At 40.6% G+C, this 22,962-nt stretch overlaps 1 protein-coding gene across 1 annotated transcript in view; it reads right to left on the reverse strand.

Moving 5' to 3' along the window:
• Nucleotides 1-289: 289 nt before the first annotated feature.
• Nucleotides 290-22,962, reverse strand: part of LOC131986770 (unconventional myosin-XVIIIa-like) — a 72,425-nt gene continuing 49,752 nt past the window's right edge. The window contains exons 22-41 of the mRNA XM_059351875.1: nucleotides 21,181-21,324; nucleotides 20,895-20,984; nucleotides 20,629-20,748; nucleotides 20,401-20,515; nucleotides 17,977-18,104; nucleotides 17,635-17,789; nucleotides 16,690-16,813; nucleotides 16,355-16,555; nucleotides 15,893-16,003; nucleotides 14,981-15,085; nucleotides 14,660-14,806; nucleotides 14,363-14,476; nucleotides 13,385-13,501; nucleotides 11,955-12,038; nucleotides 9,330-9,467; nucleotides 8,600-8,785; nucleotides 8,364-8,503; nucleotides 7,657-7,701; nucleotides 2,262-2,384; nucleotides 290-1,709 (exon numbers count right to left, since the gene is read on the reverse strand). Coding sequence (XP_059207858.1) covers nucleotides 290-1,709; nucleotides 2,262-2,384; nucleotides 7,657-7,701; nucleotides 8,364-8,503; nucleotides 8,600-8,785; nucleotides 9,330-9,467; nucleotides 11,955-12,038; nucleotides 13,385-13,501; nucleotides 14,363-14,476; nucleotides 14,660-14,806; nucleotides 14,981-15,085; nucleotides 15,893-16,003; nucleotides 16,355-16,555; nucleotides 16,690-16,813; nucleotides 17,635-17,789; nucleotides 17,977-18,104; nucleotides 20,401-20,515; nucleotides 20,629-20,748; nucleotides 20,895-20,984; nucleotides 21,181-21,324 — 3,807 coding nt within the window. The remainder of the gene's footprint in view (nucleotides 1,710-2,261; nucleotides 2,385-7,656; nucleotides 7,702-8,363; nucleotides 8,504-8,599; nucleotides 8,786-9,329; nucleotides 9,468-11,954; nucleotides 12,039-13,384; nucleotides 13,502-14,362; nucleotides 14,477-14,659; nucleotides 14,807-14,980; nucleotides 15,086-15,892; nucleotides 16,004-16,354; nucleotides 16,556-16,689; nucleotides 16,814-17,634; nucleotides 17,790-17,976; nucleotides 18,105-20,400; nucleotides 20,516-20,628; nucleotides 20,749-20,894; nucleotides 20,985-21,180; nucleotides 21,325-22,962) is intronic.

Below are 22,962 nucleotides of genomic sequence, written 5' to 3' on the forward strand. Positions count from 1 at the left end.
GTTCTAGAAATGTAAACTAGGTATAACTACAGTTTGCTGCAACAAAAATTGCCGACCTTTCTATACATGAGGGGATGAGAAAATTGGCAAATGTGACTTTTGAAAAAATAAAGCAAGGGCTTTTCTCTTACAACACAAGACAGCACTAGTGTATCAGAGTCAGGATAAATACGAAACATTCTCATGCAGCAAACTAAGTTAGTACATTCAGTGAAAGATCATAATCAGTTTCAGTATTGTCAGGCTCCTGGGTTATTATCACACCAAGCATCACCTTCCACTGTCGGTCTCAGTCACTGTCAGGCATGTAGCGGTACTTCATCATCAAGTTATCTATCTTCTTCTGCTTCTTCTTTGCCTCCTTTTTGCTAGATTTCCCCGCCTCCTTCTCATCATCATCTGATGGTTTGTGCGGGGCTCTTTTAACGCTGCTTGAGCTACGGTAGGAGATGGTGGAGTCGGAGGAAGAGGATTCGGAGGAAGAGGAAGAAGAAGAAGAGGAATCCTCTGACTCACTTTGCTTCTTCTTAGATCTCTTCTTGGACTTTTTGCCCTTCTTCCCTTTTGAGCTCTTTCTGCTGTGACGATCATCTGAGGAGGAGTCGTCGGACAGGGAGACTTTGCCTTTTTTATCTCTCCGACTGCGGGAGCTGCTGGCGCTCAGGGTGCTGGATGGCCGGCTGCTGTAGTCCAGAGCAGAGCCCGATGCGGAGCGACGCACGCTGGATGTGCTGCAGCCGAGCCCCTCGTCTTCTCCTCTCTTCCTACTGTCCTCGCTCCCAGGCCCCTTCTTCTCATCCTCCTCCTCCTCCTCACCACTAGACTCATCAAGTTTGCTGCGCTTGAACTTGATGGGTTTAAAGCTTAGCACCTCATTGATGGCGGCCTCCAAGTCAGGGTCCAAGTAGTTGCGGTGGGTGACTGTCTTGATGTCTGATGAATCTGGCAGGTTGCCATCTGAAGAGCGTGGCTGGGCCGGGTTGGAGAAGCTGCGACTGAGGGAACGGGGACTGAAAGATGAAGTTCCCCCCTCACTGAAAGCCACACTACGGCCATCATCATCGTCGTCATCATCATCATCCACATGGAGGCCAAATTCACTGAGGCCACAGCTGCGAGCAACAGACATGCGTGAGCCACTGCGTCTGTCATCTTTCCAAGAGCTGCTGCGATGCAGCGACCTCGGGCTGGAGCGGCTCACGCTGCTGATCGTGGATTTGTTGTCGTCGTCCATGTCCAACATGCCCCTTCTGGTGGACATCCTGCTGGGAGCCACAGAGGACACCACGGAGTCCTTATCAAATTCAGGGCTGCTGCGGGAGGTCCAGCGGGACTCCAGGCCCTTCCTGGCTCTGCTTGTGGCCTCAGAATAGGCCAGGGAGATGACGGAGCCTTTGTCATCTAAGTCTTCCTGTGCCTGGCTCTTCTTCCAGTCCTCCTGGGGCACCCCAGACTTAGACTTGGCTTTGCGAATGGAGGCCTGGTCTGGTGTGTCAGGCTGTTCTTTGAGAGTGCTGAACAAGGAGCTCTCATCACCCGTCCCCCCTATGGAGTCTTTCAGGTTAGAACGCTTCCTGTAGCTTAAGGAACTCATGACAGACACCGATCTGTTCTGCTCCATTTCTTTCCCGTCTTTACCTCCGTCATTCATCTTCTCCTTACCTTCCTTCACCTCCTTGGGGTCTGCATTTGCTGCATTTGCTGGATATCTAAATGGTTATGTGATTAAATTGACACCAGAGACAACCAACAGAAGACAAAAAGGAAAGATCAGATATAACTTAGAAAAAAGAAATTCTAAATTGTTTCCTACTTTCGTATGCAGCATGCTTCATGTGGCAGCAGAGACTTTTGGTACCTTGACAGAATATTACATTTATCATTTTCATTTTGTCCTTGGGACCAGTCAAGAGGCTATTGCTGTTATGTACAGTATACACTGTAGAAAGTGAGGCAATCAACCAGCGAGGAGATCTATCTAACTGTGGCAGAGGCGTCATTAAGCAGGCGTGCCAACTGGCTACGGGCCACTTCAATAAATTTGACAGCAGCCGCTTCCCTGTTCCGCCTCCTGTCATTAGACGGATTACTGAGAGAGAGAGATGACACCTAATCACATGAAATACCCATCCTTCTGTTGAAAACTGCCCCAAGAAATTCGGGGCCTTTTTAAGGCTGGGAATGTGGGTACTTCTATCACCTCGTTACCACGGGGATGGACATGGTTATCTGTCATGATGCAGAAGGATGTGGGCACTAACCTGGTGCTCTTCAGGCTTCCCTCATCCGACAGGGTCTTGGTGGAGCCTTTGTTCTTCGAGAGCCAAGACTTAACTCCATCCACACGGTCCTCAACCTCAGAATCTGTTTCTGTCTCATCCCCGCTGCCAAAAAAGAAAAAAAAATCAGCGAGAGTCTGTGAAGAGACTCAACACATCAGAAGGAGCAAAATTATTCATCCTAACAAGTCATTTTTAGATCTTCAAGTGCAAAAGTATTGCAATCAAGTGAAATAATTCACCCTTTTTTGAAATACAAATCATTTCCCTTAATCCCCACTCAGTTTCTGGGTTGTATAATGCCTTAATCTGCCTTGTGCAACGGTTCAGAGTTTCTTTTTTTTTCTCAAAATTACTCCAAATGACTTGTTATGTGAATATTCTGTGCAGAGTCTATATACAGTAATTAAACTGTAAAATAATGGTGAGTTTTCACACATCACAAGCTTCTTGTTAGTAATGTTTAATTGTTTTCCTTATGATATTTAAAGGTTAGTATGATGCTAAACAATCTGGGCAATGGGTTAGTATGATTATGTGACACAATAATATCATATTCAAGATGTTTTTTCGACAGAATGTTCAGCAGACATAGATGAGTGATCCAGGCAGAATATAGATGAAGCTGTTAGAGGCATAATTAACTTGTTTGGCTGGTTCTGGGCTGCTAGCATCTGTGTGGCATGTCACCTGCTCCTGGTGATTGTTATTGGAGTGGAGCCACGAGACAGCCCCATGGCCCTACGCTTGACATAACAATCAATATACAGAGACCTGTGGATCCCAATGAAAAAGCCTGGTAGATCCCACCTGGATAAGGTCAATCCTCACTCATTCCAAATCCATGGTGAATTTTCTGAATAATGCATCCCACTGTCCTGGAAGATTTGTGTGACAGGAAATGTTGTGGAGGAGGATGTTAGAGTGGCCTAACCTCTAAGTCAATACTGCCATCATGATGTATTCTGGACATGCGTTACAGGAGGAATTCTCCATTTGTTTGGGGTTCAGGTTTGCAAAGAGGTGGACATTTTCCAGTAAATTTCTGGTAAATTTCAAGAAAATTTCCAAGGTAAGTTAAGATGGGAAAATTTGTAAATATTCAAAATCACACTTAGCATGAGAATTGTGGGAATGTATGGGAATTAAGTGGAAATTTGAGGTTTTGTCATAAGCAGACTTCCATGTCATTTTAAGTGGAACTTTATCATTATCTCATTTAATTTTTAATTCTTTCATTGAACAACAAAAACATGAATGCTGAGTTAAATATTACTCATCCCAATGACCCCCCCCCCCCCCCCCCCATTTAAAAATTGAGTAAAATGATCGCCCCACCAAGTCCCATTCAAAATCTTAAATGAAAACACCTCCCTCCAAAAAATCCCATTCCAAAAGTCCCATTCAACATCAGCACAAGTGCATGTAGGGGGCGTGGCCTCAATAGGGGGCGTGGCCTCATCAGCCCTGCAGTAAGCAGTGTGCTATGTGCATGTGATTGAGGAATAGCAGATATTCAAGTGTACTTGCATGAAATCTGGTTGTTTTAGTCAGGATTATGTTAAAATATATACTACCCAAATATATTTAAGTTCCCCGTTTAGGGACATCCTTCATTTTCTTTAATTTCCTGAAAATTCTGCAACCCTATTGAGGATACACTGCTTTCAACTTCAGTGCTAAAAACACAGTCCTCCTTGGCGTCATGATGTGTGAAAATGAATTTTCACATTCTCAGAGAGAGTTGCACAGGGATGCATATGTTCAGCAGGCCTAAAATTATGTTCAACTTGTGTTGCTGTAGTAAGCTCTGTATTACAAAAATGACATTTTCCATAGTTTGTGGTTTCAAACCAGGACAACATACTTAATACATAAAGGATGATTACATTTTTTTTTCAAACCTGGAGCCACTGTCCCATTGAACACACTGCAGCATGGCAAACAGTGGCAATATTGACGGGTTCTACGTAGAGGAGCTACATTTTTTTCAATTTCAGATCGTCACTGTCAGACATGCTCATCTATCTGAGCCTGGGAACATGATGTGAAATGTTGGGGAAATGCTCATAAGCAAAAACAAACAGAATATTCAAAAAGGTTTGAAATACCAGCCAGACTGCTGAGCTCTATCATTCATCCACATATTCATCCATGTAGATCTCTTAGTGAAGAGTGGACCATTTCCTTTGTCACCAAGCTTTATGTCACACATTCAGTCATGTTTCCTCAGAGAACAAAGTGTCCTCTCTTTGCCCTTCTATTTTTTTGGTGGTCTGCCTAAAAGCTAATTTCTTTTTTTCTTTTTTCTTTTTTTACACAATAGAGGTGGTGGTAGTGGCAGTGGTGTGTGAGTATTGTGAGGGAGTGAGCATGGACAGAAAGAAGCCTCAGATTCTTGGGCTGAATGGTATTCAGGCTTTCAAGATTTCTAAAGGGCATTAACACATTTAACTTTCTCATCATAGACCTTAAGGCCAGCCTTTTGGGGGGGAGGTAATGATGATCCCAGAGAGACTAAATGGCCTGATTATATTATTTTCTACAGAAAAAAACTATTCCTTTCAGAGGTATTTCATGAGGCAAGAAGGTAAAAATTTGAGTTCAAGTTTAGCTATTACATTATTCTCCTCTTTCTTTTCCATGGTCTCTCTTTCCTTATAGCATGCTAAATACAAGTGATAAACGCCCACCAAAACAAGATAATAGCTTCATTAATACTAGAAAGTTGATTACACATGCTGCCCATTTATCATCCCTGTGATACTGTGACTTTTTTAACATGATATATCACACAACGCAATAGTGAAAGCAGCCCACAGTAAAATCATCTCCCTCTCCCCCCTCTCTCTGACACACACCAACACACACACTAGAAATAAAAGGTGGCTTGCAATTGAGTGCTGTGCAAATGGTGTCACAAACGATTTGTCCTTGGCCCGACACTACTAGCTAACCAGTCCTGAGGCTCGTAGATACAAACAAGCCCCAAGAATTTAGAAGTGAACATTAATAGCTTCTGACAATTGGCCTGCACTGGTTGTAAATCTTTGTCACAAATACTTAGACTCAGCATCAAATCTCGTATGGCTCGGTTCTATCAGTTTAGCACTTGTGGTACCATCACCATATTTTTAAAGCTATCTGTTCAACATGAGCTAATTATATATTAATAAAAAATGGGCATAGGGCATCAATTTGGCAAAGAATAAAAATATGCTGCAATTTCAGTCAAGTCCTAATAATAGAAGCACTTACACAGTTCTATATAACATGCAACTCCTGTAATTTAAAGGGGTCATATCAAGCCCATCATTGCAACCAAGGAACGACTGTAATGTAGCTGCATTTTTTCGACCAGTACAAAGTATAGTTGTGACATCACAGCCTTACCGAGGTCCTGTCAGCTCGTTTAGAAAGGACAGTTTGGGAAAACATGCCATTTATCTGTGGATTGAAAGTTTTGACACTTTCAGAGTATTTATATAGAACCCTGAACTGCTATATTATAATGATAATTTAACCTTTAACCCATTGACGCCTAAAACTTCCTGTAAAACCTCTGGGCGATTTTAAAATAAGCCCCTAAAACCTGAAGTTTTTCTGGAAATTCAACAGACGTGTCAACTCTTCCTATTAAATAATAGATTTTTCAGCCTCTGTAGCAGATAGAAATGAAATTCAAAAAGTATTTGAGAGCTTATACAAATACTACAAAACGACGTTAACGCTTTCCAGGCTTCAATGGGTTAATGTAGCCTGCTGTCCTATAAGGGGAAGCCCAGCTTGGAAAACATTAATCTAACTTATACTTTCTCCCCCTCCAATAATAATAATACAGCTATTGTAAGTTATGTTTTGAAGCATTGAGAAGAAAAATATTGCATAGTAATGTAAATCATCTGGAAAATCCACTTCATAATTAAAAGGAAAATCATCTCCTCCATTATTGTTCATCCATGCTGCTAATGCAATGATGTCGACGGAGGGAAAATGCAATTAAGTAAACACGGTAAAGCATTGCTTTTTTCTTTTAGTTGCACACAAAGAAAAGCCAAGTGCTGATACACACGAGTTGTCTGATGAAAAATGGATAACCAAAAAAAAAAAAAAAAAAAAAGCATACAAAGAGTTTGATGCCATGTTTCTCTGGGGAAGCAATCAGAGGTTAAAGCGGGAAATTATGGACTGGTATATCCGCTACAAACTGATGACTACATTTCTTTACTACGCTCTGATGAAGGTTTAAATTATTTAACATGCCACAAAGATTCCTTTCACTGTATGAAAACTGAAAGAAAATGGGATTCAGTCAGTTAAAAGAACATTATTTAACATTCACAATCAATGATGTGAACATTGGTATTTGAAGTTAAATGTTTCACAGCACTATGAAATGAGATTGAATTAGTAGAGAATCTGCAGGCGTGGAAATCAACAGCTGAGCTTTGGGTATGAAAACATTTCAGTAGCGCACTCTGCCATCATTGTCTTGCAACACTTGCTGACTGTGCAGCTGTGGACGGACAGTGTGCTGCAATCATTTCACATTCACAAGCATCTCTCACAGTTACACGTTAGGTATTCCAGAGCACATGGAAGTTATTTGCATCATGCTCGGTTTGTGTAAAGGGCAAAATACAGATAATCCCTTTATGCCAAATATATATGATGAATGATACAAACTACAATAAGAAATGCGCTTAATGTTATTTTGAATTTCAAAGTCAAATTTAAATAATGTGCATGTTTGTTTCCTTCACAAACTAAGATGTTGACTAGTTGCATGTGCTTTGGGTATGATCCAAACAAATCCATGATGAAAGTGTATTTTGAGGCTGTAACTGATGCAAAAAAATATTCATGGAGACAATGATGCAGTATTACCACAGGTTTGTAACACGTTTTTCATTTGGCTCATATTTCCTGCAGCAGTGAGACTTGCTTTAAGGAGAATGCCGGTGTCATTTAGAGTTTGAGTGTCTATTTGCCATTCTACTTTACATTTCCTCTTACATTCTGCAAAGTACATCTGATTTTTCAAATGACTTCTTGTTGCTCTGAAGGAAGAAAAACAAGATCTGAAATCTCCAATGTGTCCGACTGTGTACAGACACCTCTGGACTTGGCACAAAATAAAATTAAGCAAAATGAAACACCGGGGCCATCCATAAGGCGTAGCTTTTATCTGAGATGTATACCACAGACGCGGCTTTCCAGTCTATTTAAAATGACTGCTAGTCACCGTGTTATTGTGGAAAACACAAACTGAGAGGATGAGAAATACTGCATTATTGTCTCTTGTGGTTAAAATGGGTGAGAGAAAAAAAAACTTGTAAACAAAGATAGAAACAAAGGATGCATTTTCCATTCTCACGTTTTGTTCTTTCGTTTCTGATATTTTGTCACCGTGTCTTGCAAACTGCCAGAAGTGTGGAAAACAACAAAAGGGTAACAAGGAAAAAAGAGAAGGTGAGACACAAACAACAGTGCAAAAAGAGGACGAACTGAGATAACAGCAAATAAATAGTTTTACACTTACACACGCACATGAAATAACCATCCATTGTAAAGCAGTGACTCGGTAAATAAACTCGCGCTGTTGCTGGCCTCTTTCTCAAACAGAGCTGCTGTGTGTATTGTCTTCCTTTTTTAGAGGTCTGTATTACTGCAGTCAGTGCTTATCTCAGTAGGCTCAGAGCTAGCATAACCCTCAACCCCTTCGCAAAGAGGGAAGCAGTAATCAAACAGGGAAAACCGGCGCTGAGACAAAAGATCAGAAGCAGGGAGCCGAATGAAACCATGTGAGAAGTATTTGGAGAAAAGACAAAGTGTAGTATGACTCACTCAGTAAAAAAGAGGTGAGAGAGAAAGTGGTGTAGGAAGATGGGGGAAATAGAGAATGAAAGACACAAGTTGTGATTGACAGGATACTAAATAAACTAGCAGTTCTCATTTTTTACTAGCAGGAAAATAACTTGTTCTCGGGCCTCCAGCTACAGAACAGTGTCCCCTGAAGCACACATTACACATATACTGGAGCAAAGACATCATTGTTTGGAGAAAGTTAGAGCTGTGCTGTACCTGTTTATTAAGTCATCATTGTCATCACTCTCCATCTCGTCCTCTATGGCAGCCTGCAAGTCACCTATCCTCTTGAAAGCCAGTTTAAGGTCCACTTGTAAACTCTGATTTGCTGCCTCTAAGCTCTCGATGTCCATTTCCTGGTGAATGGATCACAGCACAGAAGAAGCACGGTTACCTTCTCTTCTGTGAACTCTGGTGAATTGTATCAAGCCTCCCAGCACCCAAAGCCTTACCAATTCATGCTTCTTCCGGCTCGCCTCGCCCTCCTTCTTGGACAGCTCTCCCATTTCTTCTTTCATGTCTCTTATCTGCCTTTGCATTCGCTTATTCTGGTCCTTCTCCCTGTTTTCTGCAGCGATGCGTTGGTTTCTCTCCTCTGTCAACTTTTCAAGGTTCTCCTTCAGACGACCCACCAGGCTCTGGGAAAGATTTGAAGAGTACCGAGTGAACTTGAAGTGAACAAAAATGTCCCTAGCCCACCATATTTGGCCAGATGGGTTTGAAAGGCATGTTTACAGAAATCATTGGATTTTCACATTTCTGACAGTCCTTGAAAGCATCGTGTGAGAAATGCTTCCATCGGGAAACAAAACAAAGATTGAAAAAGTGACATCTCATCAATTATTACATCAGAAATTTTCCGAAAAAAATACCATTTGCAGAAAAAAGTTATCATGTAGGAAGCCATGAATGACTTGGTTGAGACCAACAGGCACATGACAAAAAAATCAGTGAACTTTAACTGAACTGCAGGCTGATTACACAGAGCAGAGAGGAGAGGACAAGAGAGCTTGTAAGTAGAAGTTGTCAAAATGGAAATAGTTCAACATTTTTTTTTATAGCATGTAGAGCCCCCTTTTATTATAAGTCCCACTTGTGGCCTCTACCTCTTGATAAATAGGAAGTAAAATGACAAATTTGCACAGGTCTACTACATCTACGGGACACAGAAGAATATCTCACCTCCAACCGTTTGATCTGTGTCCTCTCGTACTCCAGCTTGGTCTCCAGCTCGCGGATCTTAGCCTCTTGACGGCACACAAGAGACTTCTCCACCATAGACTGTTCTTGGAACTCCAGCTGACTCTGCAGCGAATGAAGCTGATGGAGACACACACACATACATATATGTAAACACACACAATCACTCCGCTGACTGAACATCTCCTTCTTGACCTCTGCTTTCCCCCTCTTTCTCAAGTAAGGACTTAGGAAGTACTTTGCACTGATGTTATGTGTATTTATTAAAACTAAATTAATGTTTTCACCCTTTTTGTGTAAATTTAATCCATCTTGGTGCATGTAAATATTGTGCAACCAGGCTGAATAATAAGCTCTAGATAAGCCCCCAATCTACCACAAATGGTCAAAAGAAGAGCTTGTGGTTCAGGCTGAGTAACACCGAGTCACAGTAATTTCACAGGCTTTGGGAAAGAGCACAGCTTCATGCAAAGCACGTTTGTTCCATCTGAATCGTTTTCTCATGACTGATAAAAGGAAGAAAGATAGGCCACAACAAAACCGGCCCAAAAGGCAGCATGGCACCTAATGGGGGACTTTGCATCTGAGACAAGGAGGATTTGGAGCTCTCCTTTGATATTACTAAAGAAACTAGATTTCCCTCCTACTGGGGATGAGATAACCACTTCAAGGTCAGATGCTTTAGATGGCTATCACTGCCTTCTCTGGCAGGTTTTTAACAATGCCTTACAGCCTGCTGTGTGTCTCTAGTGTAGCCAAAAATATTCTGATGGGTGGGCCCTGCGTATAACTGAGTGGACCAAAGCACTTGCATGCATATAGCTTAATCTAATAGAAACAGGGTCTGCTGTTAGGGGGTGGCAAAAGCTCAGCTCTGTCCTTTAGTGAATTTATATCTGAGACACATTCTGTTCAAGGCAGATGGTTTTATTTGTTTAGTCTTCTGCATATCAACACTTAAAGGAAGACGCCCTCTGAGAGTCCAGTTACTCCAAGCCTGAGTGTGTAATGTGCATGCAAACTATGCATTAGATTGCTCTAACAGAAAAGGAGGGAATTCATTTAGCAAAAGATGAATGCATCAACAAAGGAAACAAACATGCATTAATAAATGACACAGATGACATGTTAGAGGTTACCCGCTGAACAAATAGTGCTTCTATAATAGTAGTGCTTTTATAATAATAGTGTTTTTCTGATGGAGCACTATTATCAACGTAGGCCTGGATCAGGTGCATTAACCCTTTTACCACATAAATCCACGTTTATGCCAAGCCTCGATCATTTAGCTGACGACTCAAGCTCAGTATACAGCAGCTAAACCAATCGGCACAGAAATAGGCTCAATCAGACAAGGCTGTTCAGGTTTATGGCCATCATATAATGCAAATATGAAGCTGTTAGTTGGTGAGCTGCAAGCAGAAAATATTGTCATGATGATGTTTCTCAAGTTCACCATCCTAGTTTATCTGTTATATTTAGTGATAAATAAAGCATTAGACAGTTATTATTTATTTTTTTGTTAATTCTGAGAGGATCGTGAAGTCCATGTCGTTGAACAGCTGTGATTACAAAACAGTTGGGATGCTTTGTAAAAATGTGCACAACAAAAATTATTTTTACAGTATTAAATAAATATATGTCACAAAGGATTAGCAAATCATCACATTATTTTTTATTCATGTTTAGAGAGTGTCACAACTGGAATTGGAATTGGTTTTGGATATTTTACTCTGAACATCAAATGTCAACATCAATTTAGTGCGTATATGGACTGGTAAGCCTGCAAACGTACAAAGAAACACTTCAACAATCAGTCCTCATAATCAACACAGCATGAACTCCATATGGACAAAAGGTGCATATATAAATGTATATGTGCACATTAAATGTGCATGTACCTAGGTCATTGTACTTGGACAAACATGCATGTCTCAGGGGTGCTTGTTTCTAGTGTAGTGGCTATTGTGAAGGTATTTTTCTTTGTTTGAGAATAAAATGCCACCCTCACAGTTTTTTTATTCTATCAGTGTTAAAGAGCAAGGCATTGTTATTACACCCAATTATCTCATTTTATCACATAAATAGGCAAGTCATCTGATGAACAAACAAACAGTATTGTATGACACTTGTTTTCAATACCGCCTTTCCATTTCCCTGAGAATTTTCTAATATTTAAAAATTAACTAATGCACTGGCATTTAATGAAAAACAAGACCATGAATGAAATAAATAACTGGGACAGAAGATGATGCACCAAGTTGAGAGATAATTATTGAAAGGACCAGAATAATTGCTTTCATTTGATCTAATTGGTAAAACCATGGAAACAAGCTGCTATGTTTGTGTAGCCCATAACCCTTCCTTTAAATATGAGTACTGAGAGGCAAAAAAAAATATTTCTCTCTTTGACATCAAATCTTTACTGATTCCTGCTATTTTAATGCAAATGGCATTGCAATTCTGAGAAGAAAGCTGCCACAGAAATGGAACATTTTTGGTCACAATAATCAGAGAAACTCAGTGCAAAGCTGAGGTCTAATCAAAAAAAGGCTGCAGGAAAGTCCCTGGCAGGCAGCTCTAATGCTTCTGAATACTTCCTTGTACCTTGTCTTGGATCTCCTGCTTCTCCTTTGAGGCGTCTTCCAGCTGGGCCTGCAGGTCACTGATCTGGCTTAAATCCCTGGCAGACTAGTGTGGAGACACACAGACACCCACACACACACACACACACACAGACACACAAAGACAATAGTCAGAGAATTAGAGTATGAATGCAAGAGGGATGAAGTGCATTTGTCGATATATGCTTCTTATTTGAAATATAAAATTAAAAAAAATCTCTTTTTATGCAAATGGTTAATGAATTATGTCCGTGCCAAATCATTTGTCATGTGATCTGCTGTTGAACAGATTGCATCTCCCTGATTGCAGAGCACACACTGTGTTTAAAGGGGAATGTGTCCTCCAAACCTCAAAGTCACTCTGCTTAAATATGCAGAAAAGAACAGAATGTTAATGTTGATGTTGAAGATGGCAGCCCACAACTTCTTATACTTAATACAATGAAAAACACAATTTCCGCTACACATCCACATGCACCAGCAAACATGACACTTGATATTTTTTTAGCCTCCAGAGCATATGCACCAATTTTTGTGAAATTCTTTACATACGTACAGATCTGTGGTATTTGCTGTGGCTCTATGGGTCAAGCTCAAAATGTTTTGGTAGCTATGTTTTTTTGACCACTCTTACTCATTTATAATGATTTATCATAATAGAAATGAGTATGTTTGTTGTTTACGAAACTCTATGTTAATGTTTTACAAATTATCTAATGAATATTCCCCATTGGGGTTTGACCCTTAAAAACAAAAAAAAACAAAAACAAAGCAAAAACACCATTTAGTCCAGATGGGCATTAGGCGGTCTGGGGGCCACAACCGGCTCGTTGGCTGTCCCTGTCCGGCCCGTGTGAGATTACCCGTAAATTCAAAATCAATCCAACCGCAGTGCTTTTATTTTGAACAAAAACCCTGAGTTAAACTACTAAAACGGCATCTGAGGTAAAAAAAAAAAAAAAAAAAAGAAGAAAAGTAGACACAGAATGTAGACTTTTTAACAAGACATTCAAGCGAAAGACAGACCGAATTGAAAGGTGAGATAATGATTGGAGTTTTTACTATTTTTACTATATTTATTTGCTGCTATATAGATATGCTGCTATCTATATATTTTTACGCCACATTAACATAGTCTTATCATAACATGTATTCTCACCATGAGTAGCTCAAAACCAGATAATTTACTGTATTTCATAAAGCGATGAAATAAATATTGAGCAGAATTTAGTTCAGAGTTTTGGTCCGGCCCTCCGCAACCTTCACAGTATCTCATGAGGCCCCTTGGGAAAATTCATTGCCCACTCTTGATTTAGTCTGATCGTGGTCCGAGCAAGGATAACTTGAGGAATTTATACAATTGCATTCTCAAGGCTTTTGAACTGTTCATCATGTGGCAGGAATGTCAGTTACCTGGGCAACTGCAGCTTTGTGTTTCTTCATCAGCTCATTCATGTCCTCCTGATCCTCCTCCATACGAGACTGCAGGTCATTTTTCTCCCTCTGCAGACGACTGACCTGCTCCTCCAACTAAAGGACAAAATGAGGAGGAAACACACACATTTCAGTATAGAATGACAGGATTTATTCATGAGCTATTGAATATGATAAATGGTCATTAGCTAGCCAGGCCGCGGCAGTTCTGGAATCTCATCTAATGGCAATGAAACACAATCTGGACGCGGGTTCTGGCTCGAGGATGAGACCAATTGGAGATAATCAATTGGCTCATTTAGGCAGGGAAAAGTGCAGCCAGTGCAGCATACTGGTGATGTCCTATTTAGAGTTCATTCTCTGTGTTCAGGGGGGCAACTCAGGCCCTCAATATGCATTCTTTAATCTGTGATTTACAAGACCTTCCCTTGCCATAAATGCAGCAATTAACAAGCAAAGCACAGGCACACAGCACTCTGTGTTTCATCCCAAGAGACGCAAATATCCTCAGTCTATGAGTCTGACATGCAGGCAGAACTCTCATGAGACAGCCTTTAATGAGCAGATGCAGAAAAAAAAACCTTCGACAAAGCTTATTTATCCATTAGAGCAAAATGTTGAAATCAGATATATGCCAAGGGGCATTTAGTATTTCAATATCCCACCATGGCTTGATGATGCATGCATATTAATGTTAGAGCCCTGCTGCATTTTTAAGAGTGCAAGTTTGATAACCAAAGCCCTCTATTAATTAAACATTGTTTGTTGCATTGAGTTTCATCTGCTCATCAAAAAGAGGGCATGGAAACATTTACATGAACAATTTAAAATAAATCTGTTAATGCATTGTGAGATAACAAGGGCTTGTTATATATATTATCTGTAAGTGTGTGATAATATGCAACATATTCATTACGTTTCCCTCGGGACACATAGCCGACAGATGTTAAAACTCACCGACATTTTAGTTTTGACTACATCCTCCATTTGGATATGCAAGTCCTCGATTTCAAGCTCCATGCTCTTCCGAGCCTTCACTGCTGCCGCCGAAGTGAACTCTGACTCCTCCAGCTGTGAAAAAAGAAGGAAGGAAAAGGCGGTTAAGCGACAAACATACGTAGGCCAGGATAAAGATCTATCTACGATGTGCAGAGGAATGAGGATTTATCAACTTGTGCATAATTATTTTTAGACCAAACGACATGTTTATGTTGTATTATGAGACAAAGTAAAATGTCCAATAGGGTTGCATACTTGATTTTTGAGCTGAGCGATCTCCCTCTTGCTGGGGGCGTTACTCTTCAGGTGGTCGAGCATAATCTGTGCATCAGCCAGAAGGACTTTGGTTCTCTTCAGGTCTTTCTTTAGCCTCTTCTCTGTCTCCACGTCCCTCTGGCTCACCTGAATCACAAAACACACTTTTCTAACCATTATTGTTACACACACACTATTTTCCTATCCTTCTTCAGATGGCTCTTCACACTCAAAAGCAGCTTCTGTTCAATCAAAAGAAGTGGCGCACACTAAATCGCACACACTTAACTGCTCTGACAGACACCAGAGGCAGAGAAGTACCTGGTCCTGGGCGTTCAGCAGTTTGGACTCCAGCTCTCTCCTCTCACGCAGCACTTTCTGCTTGTCTTCATACTCCTCTTCCAGCTGCACCTCCATCTGTTTCAGCTGCAGGACACACGAACAGAGTGTCAGGATGCACAAACAGATGATCAGTGATAAACGGAAGTCAGACATAACACACTATCGACCATCCTGTAACACATGACTGCTCTGGCACATCAAAGACAAATGGAGCCCCCCTGAGAAGATCTGTAGGCCTGTGGATTCATCAACATAGCTTTGAAAATACACTTTAACATGGACACACATGCAAACAATATTTGTGTATTTTTATATTTATTTTGCTATTAATATGAATATACTGTTATGGGTGGATATAAAGATTCTTAGCTAATGTTGTGCTTGTTCCCAACACATGATAATATGCAGTGGTGGAAAGTTAATAATAAATAATATATATACACATATACACATATATAAATATATATATATACACATATACACACATATATATTACAATCTGAATGGGTCCATTCTGAGAACTTTAACTTTTGATACTTGAAGTACATTTTGATGCTGATAATTTTGTACTTTTTGTACTTTTGTACTTTGTACTGCAGGACTTTTACTTGTAGTGGAGTAATAAAAAAAGTAAAAAAAAAAAAAAAAAAAGTAAGGGATCTGAATACTTCTTCCACCACTGATATGTGACAGGCAGCCTCTGCAGTGTGTATAATTTATACTTTCTTTTGATGATACAGCAAATTTGTCTACCGCATGGGACACATGAACTTGAAATTAACAATTTTAGAACTTAATAATCAGGGCTGTATTGACCAGACCAGATCATATGTTACTTCAAGATAGAGAGGCTATGTATAGGACAAATGTGGGTGAATCAGCAGCACGCACCTTCTTACTGCAGGAATGTCGGATTTCCTCGACCTCTTCGTCCTTACTCTCAATATCTTTGGAGTGTGTCTGCCTCTGCCTCTCCATTTCCATCTCCAGCCGCAGCTTGGCCTGAATGTATCACGAGGACACACACACACACACACACACGACAGCACATAGAATAAATTCACAAACAAAGAAAACGTTTTTTTTTAATGAGCAAGACTTGATTTTTTTCCCCCACAATGAGATTTCTGCCAAATGACAAATAAAAGTATTTGTTAAACTAAATACTATTCGTATTAGGGATGCGCCATTGCAGTATTGGTATGTTGGCCAAAATCGGATTCGATTCATAAGCATAAACTATTACGTAGATGCTTCACTAAACTTTGGCTATTTCTTTCTTTAGCGGAGTAGTTGTTGATTCCAATATTGCACCATGCTGGTTTAAAATACCACATCTGCACCACCCTGTACCTGCTCCAGCATCTGGATGGTTCCAGCCTGTTCATCCAGCTCCTCCTCCTGGTCTTTCACCTTGGCCTCGAGGTCGCGAAGCTGCTTCTTAACCTTGGCCTGCGAGGCTTCGTCCTTCGACTCCTGGGAGGTGAGATCCTGCAGCTCTGCCTCCAGCTGCTGCACCTTCATACTCACGTCAGACAATTCACTGTCCTTGTCCTGCAGGTGGAAGAGATATACTAAAACGCACATCTGGACCAACCCAGTTATGTCAACTAGAGAGCAGAGAGACCAGACATGTAGTCCCTGAGAGAGAACATCAGAGTACATTTGAAGTGTGTAAAGTAGCTTACCTGCAGCTGCTGGCGGAGGTTAAACATCTCACCAGTCATTATGTCTTTCTCTCGAGCCAGCTTCTCCCTCTGGCTCCTTTCTCTTTGTACCTCAGCCTGAGCCTGGTTCTGCTCCAGGTCAAATCTGGAACACACACACATGAATTCACAGCTCAGCAAACTGTTGGCTGAACAGTTGAGCATCACAGTAAACTGTGTATCTGTAATTACACAAAGAGCCAATATGTGCCAATTTGTGGAAGGCTGAAGACCGCAGGAGATGTAGTCTTGTTAATAAAACATCAGCTCATTTGTCATCATAGATTGTCATGGTTTTGTGAAGTTATATAAAGTAGTCATGTAATAACATTTTGAAAATAATGAGCCTGCTGACTCAATATCTAACCCTAACTCCTGTTACTTGGCAGAGTTTGAGCTTATGAGGCTATTCTGGTCACAGAGCTATCTAATTTAGCCACGACTGTTATCCCCTTCCATTAGCCATCAATTTAGAATTGGGTTGTAATAATGTGCACAGTGTTTTCTTCAATTGTCTGGGGCAGAAACACTTATGGTTAGTGAACTTAACAGCTAAGTGTTTCATGCTGTCAGCTCGTTGTAATTCCCTGTTTTTCTCTCTGAAGCGCAGCTGAAAATAATTTCACCCACAGAGTATCTTCAATTAGCCACAGGGGAGAGATCACATTCTGCCACAGCGATAGCTTCTCAAGTGCTTAAAGTCTGAGTCATTTTCGCAGCTAATGCAATTCCACAGATTGCAGAACATCTCAGTCACTATTCAAATTAAAGAAAACATTAGTGTTCTGCCGGCTGGGTCAGAGTGCCCGCGCCTGGCCTTTCAAGGAGAAAAAGAGCAATAATAGTAATCTGTCATTTGTGTTTATGAGAGACAGTGAGACAGACAGACACACAGATGCATAGACAGACAAATGAACTGCAACTGACTTCCTCTGTTTCTTCTCCAGATCATGGTTGCGGCTCTGCAGGCCCTCCAGGTGAAGCTTGGTGTCCTGCAGCTCTGCCGTCAGTTTCTGGCACTTCTTCTTCAGCTGCTGCACAGAGCGCTGCACATCCTCATTATCTGTCTGCAAATCAGCCAGCTGTAGCGTGCACACACACATAAACACATGCAAAAAAACCCACAACGTTGTTATTATTCTTTTATGACAGTCCAATGCATATCATTATAATTATGTTTATACAACAAACTGGCCACAAACGTGTTGCAGCCAAACATTCAAATAGAATTGATTGTTTGATCATTTAAATTTGTAAAAAGTTTCTTGCCCTTCTCTCAACATGTCTTTTGCTCTGCTGCTCTGTCTCCAGCTTCTCATCAAACTCCTGCTGGAGTTTCTTCTTGGTGAAGTCCATTTCACGAATGGCTCGGTTGTATTTTATCCGCCACTCGCCTCCTGCAGGAAAGACATACAATTTAGAAAATGTCTGTGTGACATTTGGGTGTCTTGTGCCTTTAATGCAGGTCTAGCAGGGTATATGGAGGAAAAAGGCTCAAAAGCTCAGAAATGATTGATGCTGTGGATTATGTAGTGCACTGTACTGGCTGTGATGGTTATCACATTCAAGGAGTGAAATAATATAATCTTTCAGGAAATAAAACGCCTTTCATCAAATCCCAACCTTATAAGGTCAAAAGAAATCGACAGGAAGCCACGAAGCAGCCTTTTCGTTTCAGCTCTAATCTTGGATAAACCTGAGGTAAAAATTCAGAGCACACCACAATAGTAGTTAGAGAAGGACATGTCTAAGTGGCACTTTCCACAGTTCTTAGCCGACCCTAATTCTGGAGCTGTCAGAGGCTATCAGAACTATAACAGCGGCCAGGCAGATATTCAGGTTCAGGTTCATTTCCAAGCCTTATCATTTTAGAGGCTGTCCATTTCTCCTTCACAAACCAACACCGGCTCCTCCATCAGTGCTGCTCATTAGCATATATATAGCATAATGACAACTTGCAGGGCCACCGGCTCTGATCCCAACGATTATTTTCTCATTCATCTAAGAATTTTGATATGCTCTGTAATGGCTTGTCTGCTGAGGTGGGTTGAAGGGGGGTGGGAACACAGAGGAAAAATAAGTCGAACGGACAATGTGCTCTCAGTGGGAGCTCTCCTTCCCAGCAGGTGGAGGCCAATCAGCAACAGGCATTAGTTGTACGCCTGAGAGCAAACATCTTAATCCCCTAGCGGTAAATCCCAAACTTGGAAAATATACTTAATAGCATTACGGAAGATGTGACCAGGTCTAACTGCCATGTCTCCTGCTGAAACAGTCAAACAAAACCCCTAATTCCTGCAGCTACAATTAGTATAAGTGAGATTTTTCAAACTGAGCACATAATGCTGGTATGAGCAGTTCAGTAAATTGTGCTTCTGACATGAGCTGACATGCCCATTAGGCAGGTCTTGCCAAGCTGCTGCAAATGTCATAAGGGCCCATTAATTATAGAACTAAAAACAAATGTTCAAAAACAAGAATGTGATTCCAAAGAGGGAGAAAAAGTTTTTCTTCCTCAAATTGTGGGCATATAATTAAAGGAATACTTCACCCCCAAAATGACCAATTATATATCAATTAATCTCCCATCTTAAATCCACTACTTCACCTAGTGCAGTGCGTGTTCAGAACGGTACTGCTGCTGCTACTTGCAGCTTTCTAAAAGCCACTTCTACAAACTACTTCACACTTGACTCTGTGCTTCCATGGGTCCCGTGGAGTCATACACCTGCCATGACATAGTTGCATCACACCCAAGTTGCAGCCATTAAGTGTCAGAAATTGCAGTGAAATACAGTCTAGTTCATAATGAAAAAAACACCAGGGGCAAACTCTGCCATTAAGGCAAGGTAGGCAACTGCATTGGGCATCCAACTAAAATAGCCCCAAGCAGCTATAAACTTATTGTAATTCATAGACCCTAGCCACTACTTTCAGAAACGGCAGTGAAATAAACTTAGCAAAGTTAATTTCCAAATTGACGTATTTGCTTTGACATATCTGTAGTGAAGTTATGAAATAAAGCATAGTTTAAATTAGCTGATGAATTTTGCTGTTGTGGTTTTTTTTTTGTTGTTGTTTTGTTTTTGTTTTTACAAGGGAGGCTTATAAGAAAGCTAAGTTTCTTTAAGAATTCAAGGTAACATGGGGTGAGTGATTAATATACAAATGGTCATGTTTGGGGTAGTGTTACTTTAAACCAGACCTGGGCATTAGGCACACGTGACGTTACCCGAAAAATTAGAAATCAATACAAATGCAGTGCTTTTCTGTGGGTGCGTCCATAATCACCTGCACAGAAATGTGTTCCACAGAAACACTGAGTTACCTTGTCAAAAACACTTTATTGCATAAAGTTAATAAATTGCTGGTTTACTGCAAAACATACATGCTCTATATTATTGTTGTGGTTTGAATGTATGTTTAAAATAAATGGAGTTTTTACTATTTTTTACTGCTATATTTGACTTACTCCACATTAAAATTGTCTTATCATAACATGTATTCTTACCAGTAGCAGCTCAAAACCAGATAATTCACTGCATTTATAAAGCAAAGAAAATTTATATTGAGCAGAATTTAGGTCAGCGTTTTGGCCCTTGAGAAAATGAATTGCCCACCCCTGGTTTAAACACGTCAGGCGTCTATGGAGTCATCTGCCAATGACAACTAGCAGTTTCTGGCTCAACTAACCCGCATCATCGTCATCGTCCATCTCCCCGTTGAGCTCTGATGTTTTCATGAGCCGAGCCTCCATCACCTCCATCTCCTGTGATTCTAATTGTTTCTTCATGGCGTCAAACTTCACCTGGAATGCACAGATTCACACACACCAATCAGAATAAGAGCTTGTCAGCCTCACTGACATTGGAAGTTTTGAAATATTATGATGCGAGTTTATATCAGTGTGTATGTATGTGCCTGTAAATCCTTCATGTCCTTCTCCAGACGGAGTCTCTCTGAAGTCTCGGTCTCCAGCAGCTGAGATGCTGACTCACTAGTGCTTCTCTCATCAGCCAGTTCTGCCAACAAATCTGAGATCTGGACACACAGATACATATAGGGATTAATATAAACCAACAAAATACGAACCACCGTTCTTGTACATGTGATTTTTAACAGAAATGAGAGAGTTTAACTCAAACACCATCCTCCCAGCATGCATTGCCACAGGCGAAGGGACTCACCCTGCTCTCCAATCGATCCGTGTTCAGTCTCAGCTCATTCCGCTCTTTCTCCACCCTCTCGAACTTCAGTTTCTGCTGCTGTATCTCCTCCTGGAGCATAGAATGTAGCTAAATAGGTTATGTGTTTTGTTACAGGTAAAATATTAACAGTTACAAGAAACATCAAACATTAATAACAGCGAGTTCCAATCTGCACTGGCAGGTAGTGCGTCTTTAAAGTGGATTAGAGGCAATGTAACAGAGGATTCTATCTGTTGGGGTGCATCACACAGAAAGGCCTCCTCACATCTTTGCTGCGCATCTGCTCCTCAGTGAGCTGGACCTTAATGAGGGGTTGGACTGTGGTGAAGAGCTTCCACCATGGCCAGCCCTTCACGCCACGGTTCTTCTTGATGTTTTTCTGGACACAACGAATTGCTAGATCCTGAATCTAAAACACAAACACAAACACATACAGAGAAGTAGTCACCAAACAGGAACAGATACAGCAATGCAGATGTTTGCACACACAGATTGAGTGTTATTAATGGACTTACTTGCAACTGTATTTGTAAATTCTTCTAATACAAATAAGTGCTTTGTAATGAAGACAACAGATATAATAATATAATAGCTTTAATTCTACAATATGTCTGGTATAAAGTGTTCAATGGATAGTTTGTGGGTTTTGAGGAGCAGCTGTAGTATTGACCCAGAAGCTAAGGAATGAACTGCTGTCAAAGAGGGCAGCAGCAAAATGTATTTTAAAAAATGCCCATTAAAAAAAACAATGCTACACTTCCTATACTACATTTACCAATACGATATACTTCCACTTTACCTCCCCATCAGACTGTCATGAATGGTTTCATATGTGAGGTGATGTTGACAGTCATGACAGTCTTACGACAGTGACACTTTAGCAGGTATGTTTTACGGGCATGCTGTATGTTGATTGCTATAAGCTGTATGTTCTGAGCTGAGAATAAAAGCCAGAGTAAAACAGAGAAAGCCTTCCCTCGATCATTCTACACAGACAGCCCTTTCTGACAGGGAACTGAAGCCTTTATCTGTGCTCTTCAAGGCCACCAGACTCCATTGACAAAAACAGTAGTTTTACCTTGCAGAGTCTGATATTTGTTAGTCTATCGCTACCTTGATCACTTTGTTTGTTTGTTTTTAAAAGGGTGTTTGGTGTTTCAGGCCGCTTTCACAACCCAAAGTTGAGTCCGTTTCAATCCAACTGGTCCGAGAGCACTTCAAGAGGGGGTCTGTTTCCAAATGGACTCTAGTGGTTTGATTGCACTGTGAACATAATCCGACCCAATTACAGGAAATTAATATTTGAGATCAACTGGAGGAGAAATGTTCATGCACGGTAGATCAGTGCAGAGTAAGGATAAAAATAAAAAAACAGCAATATTTGATGGTGTGTTCGGTTAGATGTTTCTTTGTTTATTTCCACGTTTACATTTTCCAACGCCAACTTTCCAACCAATAGGAAATAATACTGCAAGTAGATTTCTGCCCCTCTGCAGATCCTTTTTTTTTTTTATATTATTTGGTCCGCTTACATTTATGCACTTTGAAAGCAAACCAGGCTAAAAACAAAACATACCAAAAGTATCAATTTCACTTCGATTCAGACGAACCAAGGGGACTTTGTTTGTGAAAGCGCCCTTAAAGAGGTAGTTCAGTTCAACCAAAGTCACACAGTAACATAAAGAACTTGAGGTAGATCAGAAACTCCCTTTAAATGCAATATGTTGATGTCAAAGGACACCAGTGTCTGGAGGTCTATGAAACAATGGCAAAAAATATGGAAAATCTTAATTACTCACTAGAATAAATGCTTTACAAAACTACTGTTGCCATATCAACCTCCCCACCAATGAATAATATAAAAAAACAAAAACATTTCATTCCTCATTTTCTGTTATATAGCCTGTGCATGGGCTCTCACAGCTAACCCAGGACTTGCCAGCCTCCTCTGGAGAGTTTCTGCAGAGTGTGTTCCAAGGCTGGAAGCTAATTTTTGATTAATTAAATCAAACATGTTGGCAGCTAATTCCAAGTATTACACGATTTC

Source organism: Centropristis striata, chromosome 15, assembly GCF_030273125.1.
Source record: "Centropristis striata isolate RG_2023a ecotype Rhode Island chromosome 15, C.striata_1.0, whole genome shotgun sequence".
In the NCBI taxonomy this organism is placed as follows: Eukaryota; Metazoa; Chordata; class Actinopteri; order Perciformes; family Serranidae; genus Centropristis; species Centropristis striata.